This window comes from Ochotona curzoniae, unplaced genomic scaffold (assembly GCF_017591425.1).
Source record: "Ochotona curzoniae isolate NIBS_2020 unplaced genomic scaffold, NIBS_Ocur_1.0 contig_3520, whole genome shotgun sequence".
Taxonomy (NCBI): domain Eukaryota; kingdom Metazoa; phylum Chordata; class Mammalia; order Lagomorpha; family Ochotonidae; genus Ochotona; species Ochotona curzoniae.
Window position 1 is genome coordinate 31,630,093 of NW_024465894.1, and position 20,759 is coordinate 31,650,851.

Below are 20,759 nucleotides of genomic sequence, written 5' to 3' on the forward strand. Positions count from 1 at the left end.
AGAGAGGTGGTGCCCATTTTCCAGAGGAAATCAAAAGTGAAGACCAGAAGGACCAGGCAGGGGGCAGAGCTGGGTAGCCTCGTTTCTATCCAGCCTGGGAAAGAATCTGGATCCAATCCCCAAGCCAGTTACGAAGCTGTCAGCAAGCATGATCATGCGTGGCATGTGACCATGTAGTTTGCCACAGGGACAGGTGTTTAAGAAGCATCGAAGTGCCAGCTCAGTGTCTGCACAGTGATGGTGTGATGTGTGGTGACATGCGCCATGCAGTGGCTGTGTGGTTGTGAGGGTGCAGATGGCAGATGGGGGGCAGGCTTCTGTCTGAGAAAGGCACTCGGCTGTGGTCTCTGCCCTGCAGACCCCTAGAAGTCACAAGGAGGGAACCTGGAGATGGCGCTGCTGCCAGCCAAGCCTGTTCCTACTGTGGGTGCCCCTACCGGGGGCCTTCACCCTTTTGTCTTGATGGCAGAATAGCGCCAGGGACAAGTCAGCAGCACCGGCTACAGTTCCAGTCCTTACCTGTCATCCCTGACCTCCTTTCCTAACTTGTCCAAAACTCATCTCCACTTGCGCAGAGCTGCTGTGCCAATCTAGAAGTACTGTGCTCATTTGCTGGAAAAAGGTATCACCAGTTATTAACGAGAGGTCATGACATGCCTGGCGTGCACAGGCGCCCATGGCCAGGAAGCTGCTCTGGTCACTGTCAGAATCCTTCATCCCTCAGGCCCTTCCTCTCCTGCATTGAGCTGTCAGCGACCAGCCAGCCAGTGCACCTGCTTACTCACCAGTGGGAAGATGGGCTCCGGAGCACCTTGGGAAGGTGTCGGATTCTCCGGAGACTTCCTTGCCACTCTGTCCTCTCTCCATTCCTTTCATTTCCTGACCTTGGCATTGGCCCACATGCAAGTTTGTCCCAGGTGGAGGAAACCCTCTGTTCTCGGGCTGGCGTGTGGTTTGTGACCTCCAGGTCTTTTCGTCACCCTTGTGCCTAAGTGCCCGTGTGTGGCATTCTCTAGCAGCTGGGCATTGTCTCAGCCATTTCCAGGGGTACATTTCTTTCTCATTGTCATCCTCTCTTCTGTCCCCCAACTTCGGGTTTTTCTCCTGGAGACTGTCTTAGAACATCTCTGCCCTGGACTTGCTTTGTCCTCATGTCTTCCTGTGAGATTTCCACAGGGTGTTGCAGGGAGAGGCAGCTGAGGGGTATTGGTGGTCCCTCGTGTAACCAGTCAAGGTCGGAGGCCTGGGCTCAGCTAGGCAGTTTGGCCTGGGTGGTCCTGCCAACGGGATAGTTATTGTGGGCTAGGGCTGCTGCCGTGGGTATGTGCGTCTAGAATCCCAAAATCCTCAACCTAGGAGAATTATACCTGCTTTAGAGTCCTATCCTACCCAGGATGTGAAAGCCATTTGGGTTTGCTGATGGGTGGCGGCAGTGGAACTGGATGCCTAGTCTTTTTTGCTTGTTGCTGTGAACATGAGTGTGATGTGTGGCCCTGTGAAAAAATCTGGTCGTATTTGATTGCGTGTCTTGGGGAAACATGAGCTCCAGGAGGCCCAGGTCAAGGTCTGAAGTGGCTCCCTCAGCAGGGTCTGCTTTTTGAGGATCTTGGCAATGTCCTGTGCAAGGTTGGCCATCGCACACACAGGTGTGAGCAGCCAGTAGCTCTCTGCAGCTGTAGCTGGACCTCAGCTTGCACCTGCAGGGCAGCACAAGCACCCAGGCTGAGTGCCGCTCTCCAGGTCGCCGTGGATGTGACTGTAGTGACATGCTAGCTGTGCATGAAGGTGCAGCCCAGGACGGCGACATTGGAAGTGCCTGGCATGCGGACCGGCCTCTCTGTCTCCTGGCTGGGATGTGACATTCTGACGATTGTCTTCTTCTTGCTCTCCAACTACAATGCTTGCAAATGTTTTCTAGTTTTATTTTCCTATTTTTTTATTTTAATTTATGTTACATTTTCTCCTGGCTCATCGGAAGTATTGGTTGAAGAAGTGTCCTGTTCGTGGGAGTTCCTCACAGGCCTGTCTTCACCGTGGTGGGATGGATATTGGGTCTTGGTGGGAAGTAAGGTGGATACCCCACTTAGCATGCCCGAGTGCCCTGTGCATTATGTGTCTCTGCATGGAAATCCAGGCATCTCTAGGCATGTCTTTGTTGTTGGTGTGCCAACCCTGTAGTGGATTGTTTGTGCCGTTTGGTTTGCAAAGCCAAGTTTCCCAAGCGCTAGTTCTTTCATGGTATGGAGTTGTCTTTCTCCACCCCGTCCCCGGCTTCATTGGAACTTGGGTGCTTGGGAACTTGGCCTCCTGCTTCAGAAGTGGGTTAGAAATTGGACCCGGAATATTGGGCTTCTGTCAGACGTGAAGCCTCGCGGGTGTCGTGAGCGACACTTTGAGTCGAGGGATGCTCGTCCCGGCGACGGGAGCCTGGACCCTCTCTGTGGCCGTGTTCTTTCAGAGAGGGTTTGGCGGCTTCTGGTGAAACGTACTTTTCTGAAACCTCAAATGATGATTAGAAGTTAGTTTTGCCAGGGCAACACCGAGGGCATTTGCACAGGCGTCTCTTGTGTGAGATGGAGCCTGGGTGTCCCTTAGAGCAGGAAGGCGGTGCCACCCAGAGCCCCTCCCTCGGCCCCCCACGGCAGGTGAGCCACGCCTGTCCTGCACCGCGATGCGCCTCAAGGAACTGCACTCCTGCGCACTACTGTTTTAATCCAGTTTGAGGGTATTTCTGAGTCGACGTGTGACTGTCTATGGGGAGGGGGGTGTTTGTGGAAGGAGCCTCTGGGTGTTTGTGACTGGTAGCAGGACTGTCTCCTGTGTAGGAGTCCCACCTGGCCTCGTGTGTTGCCTGTGTGCACTGAGATGATCCGGCTACATTCTCTCTTCCAGGTTGTGAGACATGGCGCCCACGGGTCTCCTGTCCGCCTGAGGTTCGGTGCTCCAGGCCCCGAGAGAGCTGACGCAGATCCCAGGCTCCCGGCTTGAGCAGGCTGTCCAGCCCGTGTGCCCCCGTGGCTGTGCCGAGCTGCCCACTTGCTCTTGATGATGGGCATCGGCAAGAACACCACATCCAAGTCCATGGAGGCTGGAAGCTCGACTGAAGGCAAATATGAGGACGAAGCAAAGCATCCCACCTTCTTCACTCTTCCGGTAAGGAGATCCCCTGTCTTGGGTTTCCGTTCTTCCTGGGCTGCTGGACCGTATTTCTCTAAGAGTTGGTGCAGGATGGGCTATGAGACTCGGGTGTTTAGTTAAGGTTAAGGCAGGCAAGAATAAAATGCTTTCCGTGTCAGACATTCTTAGAGTCTTGCTCGTAACTTACAGGACTCACCTGCTGGATGAACTCCAGGGAGGAAAACATGCATGGCAGTTCCTGTGTGAAAACCAAGCAAGTGGTTCTTACTGGATACCGGAGGGGGTTGAGGGTTAATTTTTTTTTTAATCTCCAACATGTGCTTTTGCTAAATAAAGTCCAGCCCTTGCTGAGTAAACCCATCCTCAAGATGTTTTGCAAAGTGGGAGGATGATGGCCCAGATGAGTTTGATAGCACACGTTGGTTGTGTTCAACAGTGAAGTCTTCCCCGGGCACACAATCATGATGTGATAGGAGTGGAGTTACCTGTGCGTTGTTAATTCCAGAAAGGAGGGGAACCAGCACCTGCAGGTGTTTTTCTCATGATACTGGAAGTGTGGCCAGAATACCAGTCTGGGAGTCCTTAGCACGTGATTGTGGAATTTATTCCTGGGTGAGAAAGTCATGGCAGCAGACATGGCATCGAGGTGGGCATCTTGAAGTGAGTTGGCTGGCAGTTCGCATGTGTGTTTGGAACCTTCCTGCACTGACTCTCGGGTGCTCGGCTGGTCCACGTCATTCATCATTATTTCTCCTATTTCACCTGTAAAGTGAAATTCGCCAACAGGGTTTTCTGTGATATGGAAGGCCCGTGGTTGGCGTTGGTTTTCTAGGGGAGGAAACGTGTTAGGATGCTCCGGTTTAAATTGGGTCAGCTTTGCTGCTTTCCTCTGGGGTTAATAGCTTGTGCCTGTTAGGGCTTCTCTGCCCCCCGACACCCCCAAAATAGCCCAGTGGATTATTCACTCGCATCCCCTTGTCTTGGTGTTATGGTCCGATGTTTATTTTTACTTATTTTGGTATTAACATTGTGGTAGTCCCTCTAGCTCACCAGCGTGTGTTACCAATTGTCAAGTGCCTGGGTGTTTCCTGCTTCTGTCTCCTTTCCCTTAGTTCAGTTTTAGAATACCTTGGGGGTCTGTAGTTACTGCCCTAGTACTTGTATATTCTTTAATTTTTCTTTAAAGATTTATTAGACAGATATACAGAGAGGAGGAGAGACAGAATGGAAGATCTTCCATCTGATGATTCACTCCCCAAGTGGCTGCAATGATCGGAGCCGAGCTGATCTGAAGCCAGGAGCCAGGAGCTTCTTCCGGGTCTCCCACGTGGGTTTGGGTTGTCCTCTACTGCTTTCCCAGGCCACAAGCAGGGAACTGGATGGGAAGTGGGGCTGCTGGGACATGAACCAGCACCCATATGGGATTCCAATGCATACAAGGCAGGAACTTTAGCTACTAGACTACCATGTTGGGCCCAACTCTTTTAATTTTCATTATAAGATTATTAGGCACGGCATGGTAGCCTAGTGGCCAAAGTTTTCACCTTGAAAGCACCAGGATTCTATATGGGCGCCAGTTCTAATCCTGGTGGCCCTGCTTCCCATCCTGCTCCCTGCTTGTGGCCTGGGAAAGCAGTCGAGGACGGCCCAAAGCCTTGTGACCCTGCACCTGTTTGGAAGGCCCAGAGCAGGATTCGGGCTTCGGGTTTGTTATGCTCCAGCTGTTGCAGCTGCTTGGGGAGTGAATCAATGAAAGATCTTCCTCTCTGTCTCTCCTCCTCTCTATATATCTGACCTCCCAATAAAAATAATTTTTTTTAAAAAAAGACTGGATTATTTATTTGAAAGGCATCATTACAGAGAAGGGGGCAGAGAGAGGTAGAAAGATCTTCCATCCACTGGTTCTCTCCCCAGATGGCTGTAATAGCCAGAGCTGAGTCAATCCAAAGTCAGGAGCCCGAAGCTTCTTTCAGGTCTCCCAAGGGTGCAGGGACAGCTGGGCTGTCCTCGGGTACTTTCCCAGGAGCATTAGTAGGGAGCTGGATCAAAAGTGGAGCTATAGGACCCAAACCAGCACCCATATTGGATGCTCGCATGGCAGGTAGTGGCCCCACCTACTTTGCCACACTGCCAGCTCCTGTGTAACTCCTTTTTTTTAAAAAAAAAATATTTATTTTATTTTTATTTAAAAGGCAGATATACAGAGAGAAGGAAATCCAGAAAATAAGATTCTGTCCTCTGGTTCATTAACTGACCACAGCAGCCGGAGCTGAGCTGATCCAAAGTCAGGAACCAGGAGTTTCTTCTGGGTCTCCCTCGCAGTTGCAGGGTTCCAAGGCTTTGGGCCATCTTCTACTTCTTTCCCAGACCACAAGCAGGGAGCTGGATGGGAAATGGAGCAGCCGGGTTTGGAACCGGTAATCGTGTGGGATCCCGGAGGATGCAAGGCAAGGATTCAGCCAGTAGGCTACCACACTGGGCTCCCTTGTACAACTCTGAAGAGTGGACTTCTCTCGAGAGGAATGGTCCGTTTGTGTCTGTGTTTGATTCTTGATTCCTTGTGTGTGTGTGTGTGTGTGTGTGTCCTCTGATTCCGACTGCCTCTAGGACCTGGTCTTTCCCTTTTCTAGACCAGAGTCGGAACCAGGTCTTGCTCACTGTCTCCTTGGAAGGCTGACCATGTCCTGACACGGTGGGGGCACCTGGTGTGTAGGAGCACCCCTGCCCCAGCCCCTGCCCTGTGCGGGGCCCCCTGCTCGTTGTTCCCCCATTCAGGTTAGAGCCAACCTCAGTCACCGATGTGTGTTTCTTGGTCCTTCACTTGTGGCCCTTGCGTACTTTGGGCTTTTCTCCCTCTCACTGGGTTTGGGAAGGAGCACTCATTTCTGGATCCATTTTCCAATGAGGATGTGGATGTAACACATCATGGGATATAAAATTAATGTAATTATATGGTTGATTTAATGCTGGAGCGGTTTAATGGAAGAACATTTATAGAATTTTTATCGCTGTCCAGGGCTTTAAAAGGAAGCATTAAAAAGGGAAAAGAAAAAGATATTTAAAATCACCCTCGCTTAAGCTACAAAGAATGAAAACAAAGTCGCAGTTGGGAGACTGAGCAGCCGGGGAGAGAGAAGGCCTTGGGAAGGACTGAAGGGCCAGCCCGGGATGCGCAGCGGGACTGGGCATCAGGGAGGACGTGGATTCCCAGCATCCTCCGTGCCTGAGAAGAGGAAGGGGAAGGCGGAGAAGTAAGCTGAAGGCACAGCCTGTCCATGCAGGCCTTGGGAAACGGTTCACGTGGTGGGATTTGGGGGTGTGGAAGGTTTTGTTAGAAAGAGCGACATCACAGAATGAGAACAGGTGCTCCGCTGTGCCCGTGTTTAATCTCAGGCACCTCTCACATTGAAGTGGACCTGCTGCTGTGGGCACTGAGGCATATGACATGGCTGTCCCCGGCTCCTTCACACCGCCTGCTTGTAGGGTGGTATGGTCATTCCCTGTTCTCTGTGCTCCAGGGGAGTGTCTGTCCTACCCCAGCCCTCCATGCCAGTGCACATGCTTCACAGAGTCCCATGGGGTGAGAGCTGTATGTGGCCCCTGAGGCAGAATTAGAGAGAGAGAGAGAAGAGAAGGAGGCATCTTCCATCTGCTGGTTCATTCCCCAAGTGACCCCAGTGGTTGTGGCTGGGCCTGGCTAAAGCGAAGAACCCAGAAATCAATTCTGGTCTCTCCTGAGGGTAACAGGGAGGCAAGTACTTGAACTGTCACGCTTTGGCAAAAAATGTAGGTGGACCTGAGGTTGGGGGTGTTCTCCTAGCGCCTGCAGACACAGGGTTGTGGGGCCCCAAGCAGAGCCGGGAGCAGGGGGATGGGCAAGGTGAAGGCTGCTGGTTGGGGCTGTGTGGGAAGCGAGGAGGGTCAAGGGCTCACACCTGGCGGCTTGGGGTGCTGTGCCAGGTGCCTCTGGCTGCCAGTACTGTATTTCACCCTGTTCCTTGAACGTGTAGCCAGCACGGGACTGCCTTTTTCTCTGCATCTGTGCTATTCACTGTACTAGCTGGTGGCTACAGGTGGCTATTTTCTTTAGAGGAATTCAACTGGAGTGAGTCAGTCTCTCCTGGATTGTACTTGGCAGCCGTTCCCTGGCTCTGCTGTGTCCATGGTCGAACCCTTGCCAGACTGAGTGCAGCCTCGTGTTCCTCCATATGCTTTGGAGTCCAGAGCTGGGCCCGGGGCTGCTGGCTGGGCACGTGGCGTTAGGACAGGTGCACTACAGGGTGTAGATTCTGGCTGCTCCTCTTGAGTCCGGCCATGAGTTAAATCTGTCGATGTCGGTGGCCAGGGGCCTGGGGATTGAGGTTGTCATCACTGGGGATTATTCTTCTTCTTGTTTTTTTTTTTTTTTTTTAACTCACGGAAAGGAAGCAAGAGCTCTTTTGAACAAAATAAAGCAAGGATCCTAAGCAGTAAGTGGGAGCAAATCCATTCCTGGAAGAAGACAACAGGAGAGGTCCCAGCGAGGGCGTGAGATGCTGGACTCCTCCAGTTCAAGGTCAGAGCGCAGAGCGGCACTGGACGTTCATGGCAGGTCCATGAGATGCCCTGCAGGCACCTCTGCAGGGTTTTAGGAAGCTAGGAGATGTGTGACAGGGCAAGAATAGCCTGGTGGGATGCTGGAGCCACAAAACCACAACAGGAACTCAAGCACAACTCCCAGGCCCTTGGGACCGTGGCCTGGAAGTGCAGCCAGGAAATGATCGTGTGTTCCAGCCTCTGTTCGTGGCCCTCACGCCATCTGAACCAGGACCTGATTTATGGCCTGGATTTCCTGTTGGCACAGGCTTATCGGCCATAGCACCTGCGGATTGCACGTTTGGCACTCCAAGTGGGGGGACTGCATCCCTGGGGCCCGTAGTCCTCTGGCTTCGGTGAGAGTGTTTGGGTTTCAGGCCACAGGTTCTGTGTGTGAAGAGGGGGACGGTCCGGACAGAGAGGTCGTCGCTTCAGCTGCAGGCTCATCCAAGTGGGAGAAGCGCTCACAGGCTGTCCCAGAAAGCTCGCAGCTTCTCTTGGCCTCCCGAGGTGTGCAGAGTGGGCTCAAGAAGGGACCCCAGGAGGAGCCACTTGGGGTTCAGGAGGGGACAGGTGGTGGACCAGTACACAGGCCCTGTTAGTGCAGGGTGCTAGCGAGAGGTGCTGGGGGCAGAGGCCGTGGGGCACTTGCCCCAGGTTGCTCCTTGGGTGCTGGGACCACAGTAGGCCAGGGAGGGAAGGTGAGTCGGGGAGTTAGGGCAGTCCGGGTTACAGCCTGGGAGGGACATCCCCGAGGCTGCAGCCTGAGCAACTGTGTAGGGGAAAAGCACCCAGTGCCAGTTAGGAGCTTGTCCAGTTAGCCCAGCCTGTTGGAGACCAGGAAAACTAAGTTGACAGCTGAGTCAGAGAACACCCCCAATTTCCTCATTGAGGGACCCCATAGCATTGCTAATTCAGGAGACAGATTTATAAAACTACAACTTTGGATTTAAACAATTTTAGGGGGAGGAGAAGCATCTTGTTTCCAAAGGGGTCGAACATAGTCTGCCAGCATTTTTTTAAAAAGATTTATTTATTTATTAGACAGTCAGATATACAGAGAGGAGGAGAGACAGAGAGAAAAATCTTCCGTCCATTGATTGACTTCCCAGGTGGTCGCAATGGCCACAGCTGTGCGAATCCGAAGCCAGGATCCAGGAGCTTCTTCCAGGTATCCCACGCAGGTGCAGGGTTCCAAGGCTTTGGGCCGTCCTCGTCTGCTTTCCCAGGCCACAAGCAGGGAGCTGGATGGGAAGTGGAGCAGCCGGGATTAGAACTGGAGCCCATATGAGAACCTGGCACATGCAAGGTGAGGACTTTAGCCATTAGGGTATTGCGCCAGGTCCCTGGGCCCCTTTTCTTTGCCACAGCCGTCCACTGTCCAGCTGTTGGCCTAATGGCCATCTGAAGCATTCTGACCGTGGTGTTCTTGGGGTGTGTTGGAGCCCAGTATCATGCTTGTGTGTCCTTCTGTGTGAATCTGGCACTCACTGTGCAAAGAGAAGCTGTTGGTGGCCGGACAGCACCCTGCTTGCAGTGTGCGCGAGTGTATGAGTCAGCGGGAATGGCTAAGTCTTGCCAAGATCTGCCTTCTTTGGTGCTGTATAGATTAAAGGGTTAGGTGTTCGGTCTAGTGGTGTTTGGGATACCTGCATCCCATATCAGTTCCCAGTGTCAGCTCCTGACTCGGCATCCGCGCTGGCTGACGTGGTTGGATTCCTGCCCGCTGTAGGGGAGATCTCTGTTGAGATGCTGGCTGCTGGCTTTGGTGGCCTGATTCGGCCCCAGCTATTTCAGCCCTTTGCGGAGTGAACCAAAAGAGGACAGCACATAGGTGTTTACTGTTGCTCGCTCAAAAAATATTGAAGTTTTCATAACATAAAATTAGCCACTCATTTATTTTTAATAACTTTTTTTTAAAAAAGAGAAATATGTGTTTGTAAGGCAGAAAGACGGGTGGTAGGGAACACTGCCAATATCTGGTTCGTTGCCTGGATATTCACAATGGCAAGGGCAAAAACTGGAGCCCCAAATCCGGTCCAGATCGCCCTGGATTGGGGGTGGCGGGAACCCGTGGCTGGGCCATCATGACTGCCTCCCGTAGATAGCAGGAGGCTGGGGATCAGGAGTGGGATCGGGCCTTGAACCCACGCATCTGACGTGGGATGCAGGGGTCTGCACTGCTAGGTTGAATTCTCCCCCTTCAGAGTGAACAGTCAGTGATATTGACACCTTGTTTCCACTCCACAAGGATCCCTGAAGGTCGGGTTTAGCTAGCACAGATCCCTCAGTTATTCTGGACTTCTGATGCTTTAGAAACTCCATGTGGTTTGTCTTAGGAATTCATCCTGATGGGTGGCCCTCTGGGCTGCTCAGGGTGGGATTCTGCCCTGCCTGTGGGTGTGGGAGGTTGGCTGGGACCGTGTTTCCTGCCAGCAGCTCGTTTTACAGGCAAACCGACAGTGCAGCTGCAGCTGGCCTATGCAAGAAGCGCGATTCAAGAAAGGGATCCGAGCAAATGTTCACATGCAACAATCCTGTCCCGTAGAACTGCGCAGTGGACATGGAGCTCTTGAGCCTGCTGTCCAAGTGGCTTCAGGCTTGACTCGGAACCTGTGTGTGTGCATGAGAAGTTTAATCTCTCGTTGGCTTGACTTGCTTAACTGCGGCGAGCTCTGGGCCTCCTCAAGCCAGGCTGCACTGCTCGGATCTTCATCTTCATGTCTTCCCAGCGGAAAGTCAGTTGCTCATTACAGATAATTGCCAGAATATTTGAAGGGAAAAAGGAAGGCTGAAATGCTTGGACCTACTGCTTGGACCAACCACTGTTCATAATAGGAGGATGTCTTTTTTTTTTTTTTAATTATCCTTAAAAAAAAAAAAAAGAAAAGAAACAAAACAAGACACAAATAATGCATGAAGGCCTCCTGATTATAAGAGGCAAACAGGACGGGCTGGGAGTGCCGAGCAGAAGGCCTGCAGGTGCTGTCTGTGTCCCAGGGGCCTCATCTTTCCTGCTGCTGCGTGATTTCCTTGCTTCCTGTACCATGCGCCTAGGCAGGGATGTTCTTAGAATCTCATCTTTTTTAAAAGCACAGCTGGTAATAATTTTGGGTTCATTGTTTTATGTGCTACTGTTTTAAAGTATTCATTAGTTCTTTCCTTGTCAGTGTGTTAGCATGAATCTTTTTTTTTAATGACCGAATGCTGTTCTCTAAATGAATGTGCTGTTTCCTCCCAGTGGCCAGCTCTCTGCTGGACAGCTAGGTTCCCCCCAGGGATGCTGTGTGTCCCCACAGTGCCGCAAGGGGGTCACAGTCAGTCGCGCCTAAGACTCAGGTGCGTGTTCCTCTGCAGGTCAATCCTGGATCCAAGGAAGGGTTAGCTGCAAATTCCGCTGCGAGGAATTCTCCCCCGCCCCCTGGCCAGCACCAGGCTCATGTTTTAAATGTATGTTAAAACATGGAAATGTGTGTTAGCTGTCACTGCCGTAAGTTTCAGCAGGGTGGGAGAGCTTTTCCCGGGCCTCACCCCATGTTGGTTGTGCTCCTGGCCTGTGCCCATTGCCTTCGGTATGGGTGTTGATCCATTACTGATGGAGGTGTTCCTTGTGATTTGTAAATCTTGTCTTTTAAATGAATTATGGGTGCTCTTTGCTGTCTGTCATACTCTGTTTCCCCTTAGATCACGACTTATTTTCACATTTTGAATGTATTTCTCAGTGCCAGGATTGAAACATTTTACAAACTTTGCCCCTCTGTAATTGTAAAAGATGTGGTTGTGCCATTAGCTTATTTAGTTCACAGTATAATTGCATATGCATTTTTTTTGTTGTTGTTTTTGCTATTACAAGCACCATGCAGAAAAACATTTTTCCTTTGATTTGGGGTGTAGGTCAGTTATTTCTTTTTACACTTGAATGGTGGTCACTTTTGGGGGTAAAAGCATTTTTGTTTATATTTTCTGTTATGTTTCTTCAAGATGCATCCCTAGAAATGGACCCATCTAATCAATGAGTAGAAAAATCTTTCTAAGATTCCTGTTCCCAGCGTACAGGTCCCAAGCTGCTTTCTCCCAGAGCAGATGTGGGAGGTGGCTGTGACCTGCTCTGGGATGCCCAGGTGTTTGCCCTGTATGCTTGCCAGCATCAGCGTAGGGCCTCATCTTGCGGGGCCACAGTCCTGACAGCTGGAGGCCCTGGCCTGGCCCCGCAGACTCAGATGGCATTGGCTGCACGGCCCGATCTGTGCTTGGAGGCTGCTGTTGCCCTCACCAGCTGCAGCTCCCCTCCAGCGGACACTGGACATCCTTCTCCTGCAAATAAACCACGCCCTGGCCACAATGTGACCATGTGCTCGGCGGGTGTTTTGAATAACAAGACCCCAGACTCCGTGTTCCGCGACGGGGAGTTGGGGAGCTGTCTCCACAGGGCTGCATGTGCACCGAGGCGGCCTGTAAATGCAGTGTCTCTCTCCAGGTGGTGATCAACGGGGGTGCCACTTCCAGCGGCGAGCAGGACAATGAAGACACCGAACTCATGGCCATCTACACCACGGAAAACGGCATCGCCGAGAAGGTAGCACCTGTGCAGAGACGCAGGCGGGCTGTGCGTGGGCCATGTGTCGTCCAGCCGTCTGTGTGTGTGCATCCTGTGGAGGGAGCCGCGGTCGTGAGAAACACTGCTTTGGACTTGTGTCAGCGGCCATGCAAATGAGAGCCGATAGGGACTGGTACTGCGTTTTCTTTCTTTTTTTATTAAACTGGACTGAGTTTTTTTGTTGTTAATTTTTTAATGTGAAAGGTAAATTTTTACAGAAAGCGAGGAAGAAGCAGAGGGAGAGATCTTTCTTCCATGTGGCCCCAGTGACTAGAGCTAAGCTGAACAGGAGCTTTTTCTGGGTCTTCCCTGTGGCTGCAGGGTCTCAAACACTTGAGCCATCCTCTGCTGCTTTCCCAGGCCAGGGAACTGGATGGGAAGTGGAACAGCTGGGACACAAACCAGCACCCGCATGGGATGTCAGCGCTGTAGGCAGGAGGATTAGCCTGCTGTGTTACCATACCAGTCCCTGTTGCTTTTGAACACCTCAGCCAGGATGCCAGAGGAAGCTGTCAGGGCCTGGAGTCAGGTCTGGGCATACAGTGGCTCAGGGAGATAAGGGAATTACTAAAGTGCTCTGGATGTAAGTGTTCTCAGTGTGTGTGTGTGTGTGTGTGTGTGTGTGTGTGTGTGTGTCTAATTGTTTACTTTTTTGAAAGGCAGAGGTACGAAGGGGGAGGCAGGAGAAAGATGGGAGACAGATCTTACAGTCTGTTGGTTCACCACTGAAATGGCCTCAACAGCTGCGAGAGAAGAGCGAGGTGTGAAGGGCAGTGTGAGTGAGCTCTGCCGGGCTGGGGCTGTGATGGATGGAGACTGGCAGCCCGGGGGAGGCCGTGCGGGTCTCCCGTGTAGAGACAGGGGCCACGTTCCTGAGTCTTTGCTGCTGCTGCCCCAAGATCTGCCTCGGCAGGCAGCAGACGCAGGCACGCTGGTGTAGGATGTGAAGTATCTTAGCGATTGCATTAGATGCCCTATTTGTGTTCTGGATCATCTTCGTGTATGTTGTTAAGAATTAGAGGAAATGGACTGTGTTTAAGTGGAAATGAAAGGCAGCTATTTGAAAAGACCGATGAACTTAATCTTTGGTGGATCTGATTCAGTTGAAAATAAACGAGAAAACCCTGAACCTACCTTAACCATGTGACGGAGGTGGAATGTACAAGGGACCACTGCGTATAACTGCGTGTAACCTGCTGATCACCAATGTAAACTCCATCAGGACTTGGCAAAGAGCACCCCCTCAGCCACGTGCACCTCACTGTCTGTTGCAGTCAGTCCAGGCTTGGGGGGGTACAGCTGTCTCACTGGTTCACGTGGCATCTCGGGCTGCTCCTGCACAGATGCCTGCAGGACCCAGTGCCTCAGCACCACAGTCCCCCAGGCGTCTGCCCGACCGTGAGAGTCAGTCTTCTTGACTCCTCTGGTCCCCACACTGTCATTTTCACGTTTGTTGTGGACATTTGCCTTAGCTCCGTTTCTGAATGGTCAGCACCCTTTTGGCGAAGAAAAACTGCGTGTGTGTTCACACGTGTCTGTGTGGCCACTTTGACCTTCCTTAGCCTGTCCACTCGTGGAGGTGGACAAAGGTGAAGTCTGTGGATCAGCTGCCTTTATAGTTACAACTCGCTGGGGGTTTCTAGGAAGTTGGTGCTTATGGTAGTATCACGGACAGGATGTGCTAGTCGGTGAGTTCCCGGATGTTTCTGATGCTACCCTTGGTTATGTTGTGAGCCTGGAGGATGGTCTGCCTGGGACGCCGTCCACGGGCTGGTGGTGAAGTGACCTTTGTGAGTGAGGTGGTCATTCCTGGTTGCCTCGTGTCAGCGGACTGCTCACCTCAGCTTGCGAGGCCCCGAGGAAGGTTCCATGCTGTGCTTGGAGAGACTGTCAGCAGTGGCTCTTTCGTGGTTCATTACAAGGGAAAGGAGACAACGAGCACCAGCCTCCCGTGGGTCTGGGAGGTTCCAGGCAGAGGCTCTCTCACATCCTCCCCTGGCACAGCCACGCAGTGTGCCGTTTCCCAGCCAGGATACCTGGAGTACTTTGGAGGGCTGGATGCAGTCTGGGCATCCAGGGTTTTCTGTGGGCGTGGGTCAGCAGCTATGGTTGCCATTGACTTGAAGTGGGCAAACTAATCCTGCCCAACTCAGCCGCACACCTAAAATCACACCGTCAGCCTCAGCGACTGAACTGGCCTGAGGTTGCTGCAGGGGTCAGACTATGCCTAGAGCCCAGAAGCCTTGGCTCCACGTGTGGGCCAGACCTTTCCCAAATGCACCCCATGCCAAACCACTCACATGTACACTTTCACCGCTTTTGCCAACAAATCTTGAATAGGATTATGTTGCGTGTGCTGCCAGTGTATGTCAGTTCATGGATGTGTCAAGAGCAGGTGTCAAAGCAAAGAGCCAATTTCCTGGTGCCAGAAGGGGATTGGTCCTTGGAAATCCTCATGTCAGAAGTGGGTCATTTTGAGCTCAGTGTTTGCAGTAGTGATGCTGGAAGGACCAGACAGAGCGCCTTTGAGAGTCGGGATGATGCATCCACCTGCAGGCCAGAGGGTAGAGATCTCCCAATGTCGTTGCTGTTTTTAAGCTTGTCTTTGCTTTGACCCATCTTTTCATCTGCCAGTCCACCGGCATCCATTGTTTAAAGGAATATTTTCCTGTCAAAGGTCAAACCTGGCTACATTTGGATCAGCTCAAATGTCAGCTTGCACCAGGCGTGTACACAGCTTCAGGGTTTGGACAGCGAGGCTGAAGTTTGTTGCTTTTTGCGTTAAAGGGCGTGGAGCCCCAACTCCGGTTGGAGAAGTGAGGGGCAGACACACAGAGTGAGCACATTCTATGGACCAAGTTTGGCTGTCAAGAGGGCGAGATACAGTCAAGGATTAGAATGGCAGCATGGTGTGTATGTATGTACTTTTTTTAATGATCTAGTTATTTATTTGACAGGTGGAGTTAGAGGACACACACACACACACACACACACACAGAGTGACTGTGATAACCAAGGCTTTTCCCAGGTTTCCCACATGGGTGCAGGGGACCAAGCGCTTGAGTCACCTTCTGCTGCTTCCCCAGCTATATTAGCATGGAGCTAAATGGGAGGTGGAACAGCCAGGATTTGAACCAGTGCCCATCTGGGGTGCCAGCCCGGCAGATGATGGCTGCCTGTGTTACAGGTTTGCATTTTTGCCTTCTGTTAGATGCTTTGTTTGCTAGACTATAAAATATTCTTTTTAAAAATATAAAGTGGTGTGCAACTTGGACCCCAAGAAAAGCTAGAAGCCACTCATAGAATTTTAGAAACCAGAGAAGTTTTGGGGTTCTCTGCAGGAACCAAGGTTACCTTGTGTTTTCCCTGGGCTCAGACACCGAGTGAGCTCTGAAGTGATGTTGAAGCTGATTGGGCGTGCCTGGGTATGTCTGCACAATAGTCGTAAGTGTTGGTATTTGTGGTTTGGGGCACAAAAAGTATGGGGTGATTAATAACATTTAGCCAAATCTTTAGTGCTGATGGGATGGGAGAAGTTTGTTCTCTAACGCGTAAATACGTGTCTAGTCTCCTGTGTGTCTTTAAGTCAGTTGGAGTCCATGTGTTTGTCCACTGTTGTGTGAGTAGCGATGTTGGGTGGAAGGATGTGGGGCTTTGGTTCTGGGTTCCTCAGCCTTTCTGCTTGCAAGGGTGGGCTGGGTGGGAGTGAGGTCAGTGGCCCTGCAACACTGGACCCTCTCTGTGCATGCAGCCTTGGGGTCAAAGGGCACTTGGGGAGGAGTTGAAACTGAGGGATCTCAGCCCCTCCAGTTCTACAGACTGACTGAGCAGGCACCCTTACACCGTCCAGCAGTGGTACCCGAACCGGACTCGGCATCGCAGGGGTATGGCATTCTGCTGCCACTGTGGCTAATGCTGAGCGCCTGTCCAGGCCCATGCTCACCAGCACCTCCTTCTCTCCCTCCCTCGCAGAGCTCGCTTGCCGAGACCCTGGACAGCACTGGCAGCCTGGACCCCCAGAGGTCAGACATGATCTACACCATAGAAGATGTTCCTCCCTGGTACCTGTGCATATTTTTGGGGTTGCAGGTAAGATGGTTCCTATAGGGTGTGGAAAAACTCCTTCTGGAGTTTTGAAACAAGCATCGAACCACAGCTCCAGGTTTATTACATATGATGCTTTTGAAGCAAAACGAGGCAGGGGAATTGTGAGCATGAGTGTCACAGCAGAGGGGGAAGAATGGAGCAGGACAAGAGGCTTGTTAGGGCCCAGGAGCCGGCAGGAAGAGTGGCAGAAAGGAAAGGAGAGGTGAAGCAGAAGTTACGTGTTGTCACTGAACTGTGACTTTGCTAGCTAAGTCCTAGCAAATGCTGTCTGGCAGCTTGGGGGGCTCAGGACATAAACGGGAAGTATCAGGTTCTCTCTGCCCCCTTCCCATGCTGAGGGCTGCTGTATCTGCTGAAGCATCAGAGGGGGCCCTGGCTTGACTCAGCCTCTTGAAGCTGCAGGGCTGGCGCTGAGGTCTCAGTTCCCACTGTCTGTCTCTTGGTCAAATTGGTATCATCTGTTCACCCCGTGGAGCCTCAGAGCCCGGGTGGATTTGTTCACCTGCACGTGGGACTTCACCTGCTGACAGCCAGTGCTTGGATCACGTTTCCAGGCCCCCCCATTCAGGAACCAAAGCACATGGCAACCTGGACCAAAATGTGTCTAGAGAGAAGGAAGATGGTAGCCAGAGGAGCTGAGTGTTCTGGGTGAAGTTTGGCTTGGCTCAGGTGTGTTCGGGAGTCAGGCTCTGTGGCATGTTTTCATTCTAAGTGTTCCTCTCATTGGTAAGGACGGGAGACCCGGCCTGTGTCGTGATGGTACCCAGACCGAAGGGCTCTCAGAGAGCTTCAGAAAGGTGTGGTCTGTCCCCTGGCACACACTCACGTGCCTGGGCTCTGTGGGCAGCAAGCAGCACATCTGGCAAATGCAGGCAGGAGCTGGGAGCTCTGCAGAGGAAGAGTAGAGCAGTCACGGGACAGACTACAGCCAAGCCCCTAGGGAAGGGAGTCGTGAGTCCTGGGACTGTCCTGGACTGTCCAGCGAGGCCCCCCAAGGAGCAGGGAGGGGCCTCTCTCAGAGCATTCCCACGTTCCCACGGCTGCCGCACGCCCTTCACCTTCCCTGGTTGGAGCAGATGGGGCCACGTGGGCCAAATGCTGCTAGACCACAGAACATGAAGGAAAACGTCCCGCAGCTTGTGTAACTCTAATCCCCAGATCCGAACGGATTAAAAAAAAAAGGAGACTAATTATTTCAGGAATGTAGCTATACAATTTTACATAAGATATTACCAAAGCTAATCCTACTAGGGGGTGGGGGGGAAACAACAAACGTGACTAAGCGGGATTTGTTTCAAGAATGCCAGCCCAGGTTCTAGGAGCAAAACCCTCTGGTCTTGGCCGTGGATGCTGAAAAAGCCTTGAGGGGGCCGGGGTGAAGCGACTGTGCTAACCCCAAATCCCACATGCAAAATGCCTCTCCAGCTTGGATGGGGGACTTGCTGTGTGCTGGCCTGAGCTAAGGCATGGAGCCTGTGCAGATATGAGGGTCTGCAGAGAGCTAGAAAAATGCGTATCCTGAAGAGACCACATGTGAGTGTCAACACTTTTGCGTCACCTTTTAATTGCTTCTTCCACAAACTTTGTGAAGTTTCCTGGTCCCAGTGAGTACTAGGACCAGAAAACAGCGCAAAGGAGGAATACTGAAAAAGAAGAAAATATGCGTAAACAGATAATAGAAATGTACCTCTGAAAAAGCAGAGCCTGCCTCCAGGTGGGCTCAAGATTTATTTGGAAGGCACTGTAATGGAGACATCTTCCATCACTGGTTCACCCCCAGATAGCCACAACAGCCAGGGCTGAACCAGGCCAAATGACAGGAGCCAGGAGCTCCGTCTGGGTCTCCCACGTTGAGTGGGAGGGCCTCAAGCTCTCAGGCTGTCCTCCCAGGCACATTTTTTAGGGAGCTGGGTTGGAAGTGGAGCAGCCACGGCTTGAACAAGCACCCATGTGGGATGTTGATGTTGCAGATGACTGTTCAGCTTGCTGCACCACAATGCCAGCTTCTCCCAGGCTCTTTTGCAGAGCTAGGGGGAGTGCATCGCTGGGGAGGGAGCTGGGAGACACGAGAAGGGGCTGACTCTTGTCCACTGTCTGTCTGGCCTGCAGCACTACCTGACATGCTTCAGTGGCACCATTGCCGTGCCCTTCCTGCTAGCAGATGCCATGTGTGTGGGTTATGACCAGTGGGCCACCAGCCAGCTCATCGGAACCATCTTCTTCTGTGTGGGAATCACGACTCTACTACAAACCACGTTTGGATGCAGGTGAGCCTGGGCCACTAAAATGGAACACCCGTACCCCTAGGTCGTAGCGCCCTGTTCTCCCGGGGCTGCCGGGAAGGGCCAACTGGAGTTGGGGGAGTATCGTGGTATTGTCCCTGTTCCTCCCCAGCCCAGCCTTGCAGGAACCTCCTCCCTGTGCCCAGGCCCTGCACACCATGCAAGCTGGGACCTGAGCTTCCCACCCCACCGCTTGTCCCCTGGCTGGCCTGGCATGTTTTTTGTTCAGCTCCCTGCCCTGGCCTGGCCTATATCTCCATTTCCAGCATCGCTCCCTGGCTCCAAGGCTCCGCTCTCCTACCCTGTGCACCCTCCCCTTTCCTGCTATATGTCTCCAACATCTGCATCTTCCTGGAGTGGTCCAGACTGCAGCTCCTCTCTGTTGAAGGCCAGATGTGCCCAGTGTCCAGGCTTGTCCCCGCTCACTGTCCCTCCCACCTCTGAGCCCTGCCTGCCACTGTCCTTGTACTTACCCTTGGCTACTCAGTGAGCTCCACGCTCTCAGGCCCTGTTGTCTCACCCTCCTGTACATTTGCTCCCCAGTGAACCCTGTATACCTGCTTGTCCTCTCATGGCTCACCCCCAATTCCTGGTATCCTTGTCCCCCTTCTGAGGTTCCCCCTGTGCATCTCGTGTTTGTTCTTCTGCCGTGGCCCTTCCTCCATTGTGTCTTGTCCCGTTTCCATCTTGCCTGCCCCAATCGTGTTGTTCGTCGGTGCCAGGGCTTTGGCTTGTTCCCCTTTGTATCTATGGGGGTGGAGCTGGTATGGGCAGGTATCGCGATGCCTTCTCCCACCTCTGCCTGCGAGCTTCCTTCTCCTCTCCCTGTCTTCTGCCCTTCTCACAGCACAGCCTCTTAGTCCCGAGGGCTCTGCTCAGAGGAGAGCCTGCCACTTCATCTCTTCTTTCTGCATCTCAGTAAGGCTTGGCCTTCCTCGCCACAGGCGACAGGAACCCACGTGGAAGTCACGTGGCCTGTGTCCCCATGGGTCAGAATCCTCAGGGATCGGTGGAGTTGCCCTTAGCTGGGGGGTTACAGGCACTATTGGGGCATCCTCGTTGACAGTGTAGGGCATTCCCTGGGAGAACAGACGGCAGCTCCCTCGCAGGTCTGTGGGTGATGTAGAGGTGCAGGGTGGCAAGCTCCTGGGGTCCCTGTGTCCTCAGCACCTGCTAGGCTGCCGACAGCCACAGCTACGCAGAAGGCAGTCTCCTTGGGTGGGGAGGACTCGAGAACAGGGGTGTCAGGGGTGTCGGTGACCTGCCAGGGAGAGGAGTTGTGGTCCAGCCCTTCCAAGGAGGCCTTTGAACAGCTTACAGTCTCATCCAGGTTTGAGGGTCTGTGTTCGAGTCCGGAGTGGATGGGAAAGCTTTTGTTGGCTGGCCACGGGACCTTTTCCTTATACACAGGACAGGGGTTCTTTGGGAAAATTTTCTTTCCCTGAGCAGCTGGTCTCAGCAGTGAGCTTATAGGCACATCTGTCTGTAGGCCTGGGCAGTGCCTGTGGCTGAGGGCAGTCAGTTGATTGGAAGAAGGGATGGAAAGTGACTTCATTCACTGCAGGACAGCCGGCCCCCAGTCTGCTCCCCCTGCCCTATCACATGTCAAGCCTGGTGGGCAGAGGCTGCCCTAGAGGGGCAACAGCGGGGAGAGCTGGGGGGAAAGGTGTCTGTGATTGTCTGTGATTGACTCAAGAGCCGCATAGAGCAGTCTACCCTGTGTAGTTCACACTGGAAAGTGCATTTGGGCTGAGGAAGAGCAGAAGAGCACCTGGCAGGCAGCTCAGGGACCCAGGCCTTGGAGCTGCCAGCTGCGGGCAGGAGAGCACCTGGCAGGCGGCTCAGGGACCCAGGCCTTGAAGCTGCCTGCTGCGGCTGCATCTGGGGTGGGCGGAAGGGAAGGAGTGTCTGTGTGTTCCAGGTCCAGAAGGCTTGGCCACGGTGGCTCTGCTTGGCTGCTGCCCCATGGGCCTCCATCTATGACACATGTTCCGTTGTCCAGCAAGTACTATGTGCCCCCAGGGGTGACGGTGTACCTTGTGCCTGCCTGGTGCTACTCT

General features: G+C 52.7%; 1 protein-coding gene across 1 annotated transcript in view; it reads left to right on the forward strand.

Moving 5' to 3' along the window:
• Positions 1–20,759, forward strand: part of SLC23A2 (solute carrier family 23 member 2) — a 109,055-nt gene that overhangs the window by 47,738 nt on the left and 40,558 nt on the right. The window contains exons 2-5 of the mRNA XM_040980997.1: positions 2,893–3,153; positions 12,191–12,289; positions 16,283–16,399; positions 18,527–18,684. Of these exons, the coding sequence (XP_040836931.1) occupies positions 3,046–3,153; positions 12,191–12,289; positions 16,283–16,399; positions 18,527–18,684 (482 nt within the window). The 5' untranslated portion in view covers positions 2,893–3,045. The remainder of the gene's footprint in view (positions 1–2,892; positions 3,154–12,190; positions 12,290–16,282; positions 16,400–18,526; positions 18,685–20,759) is intronic.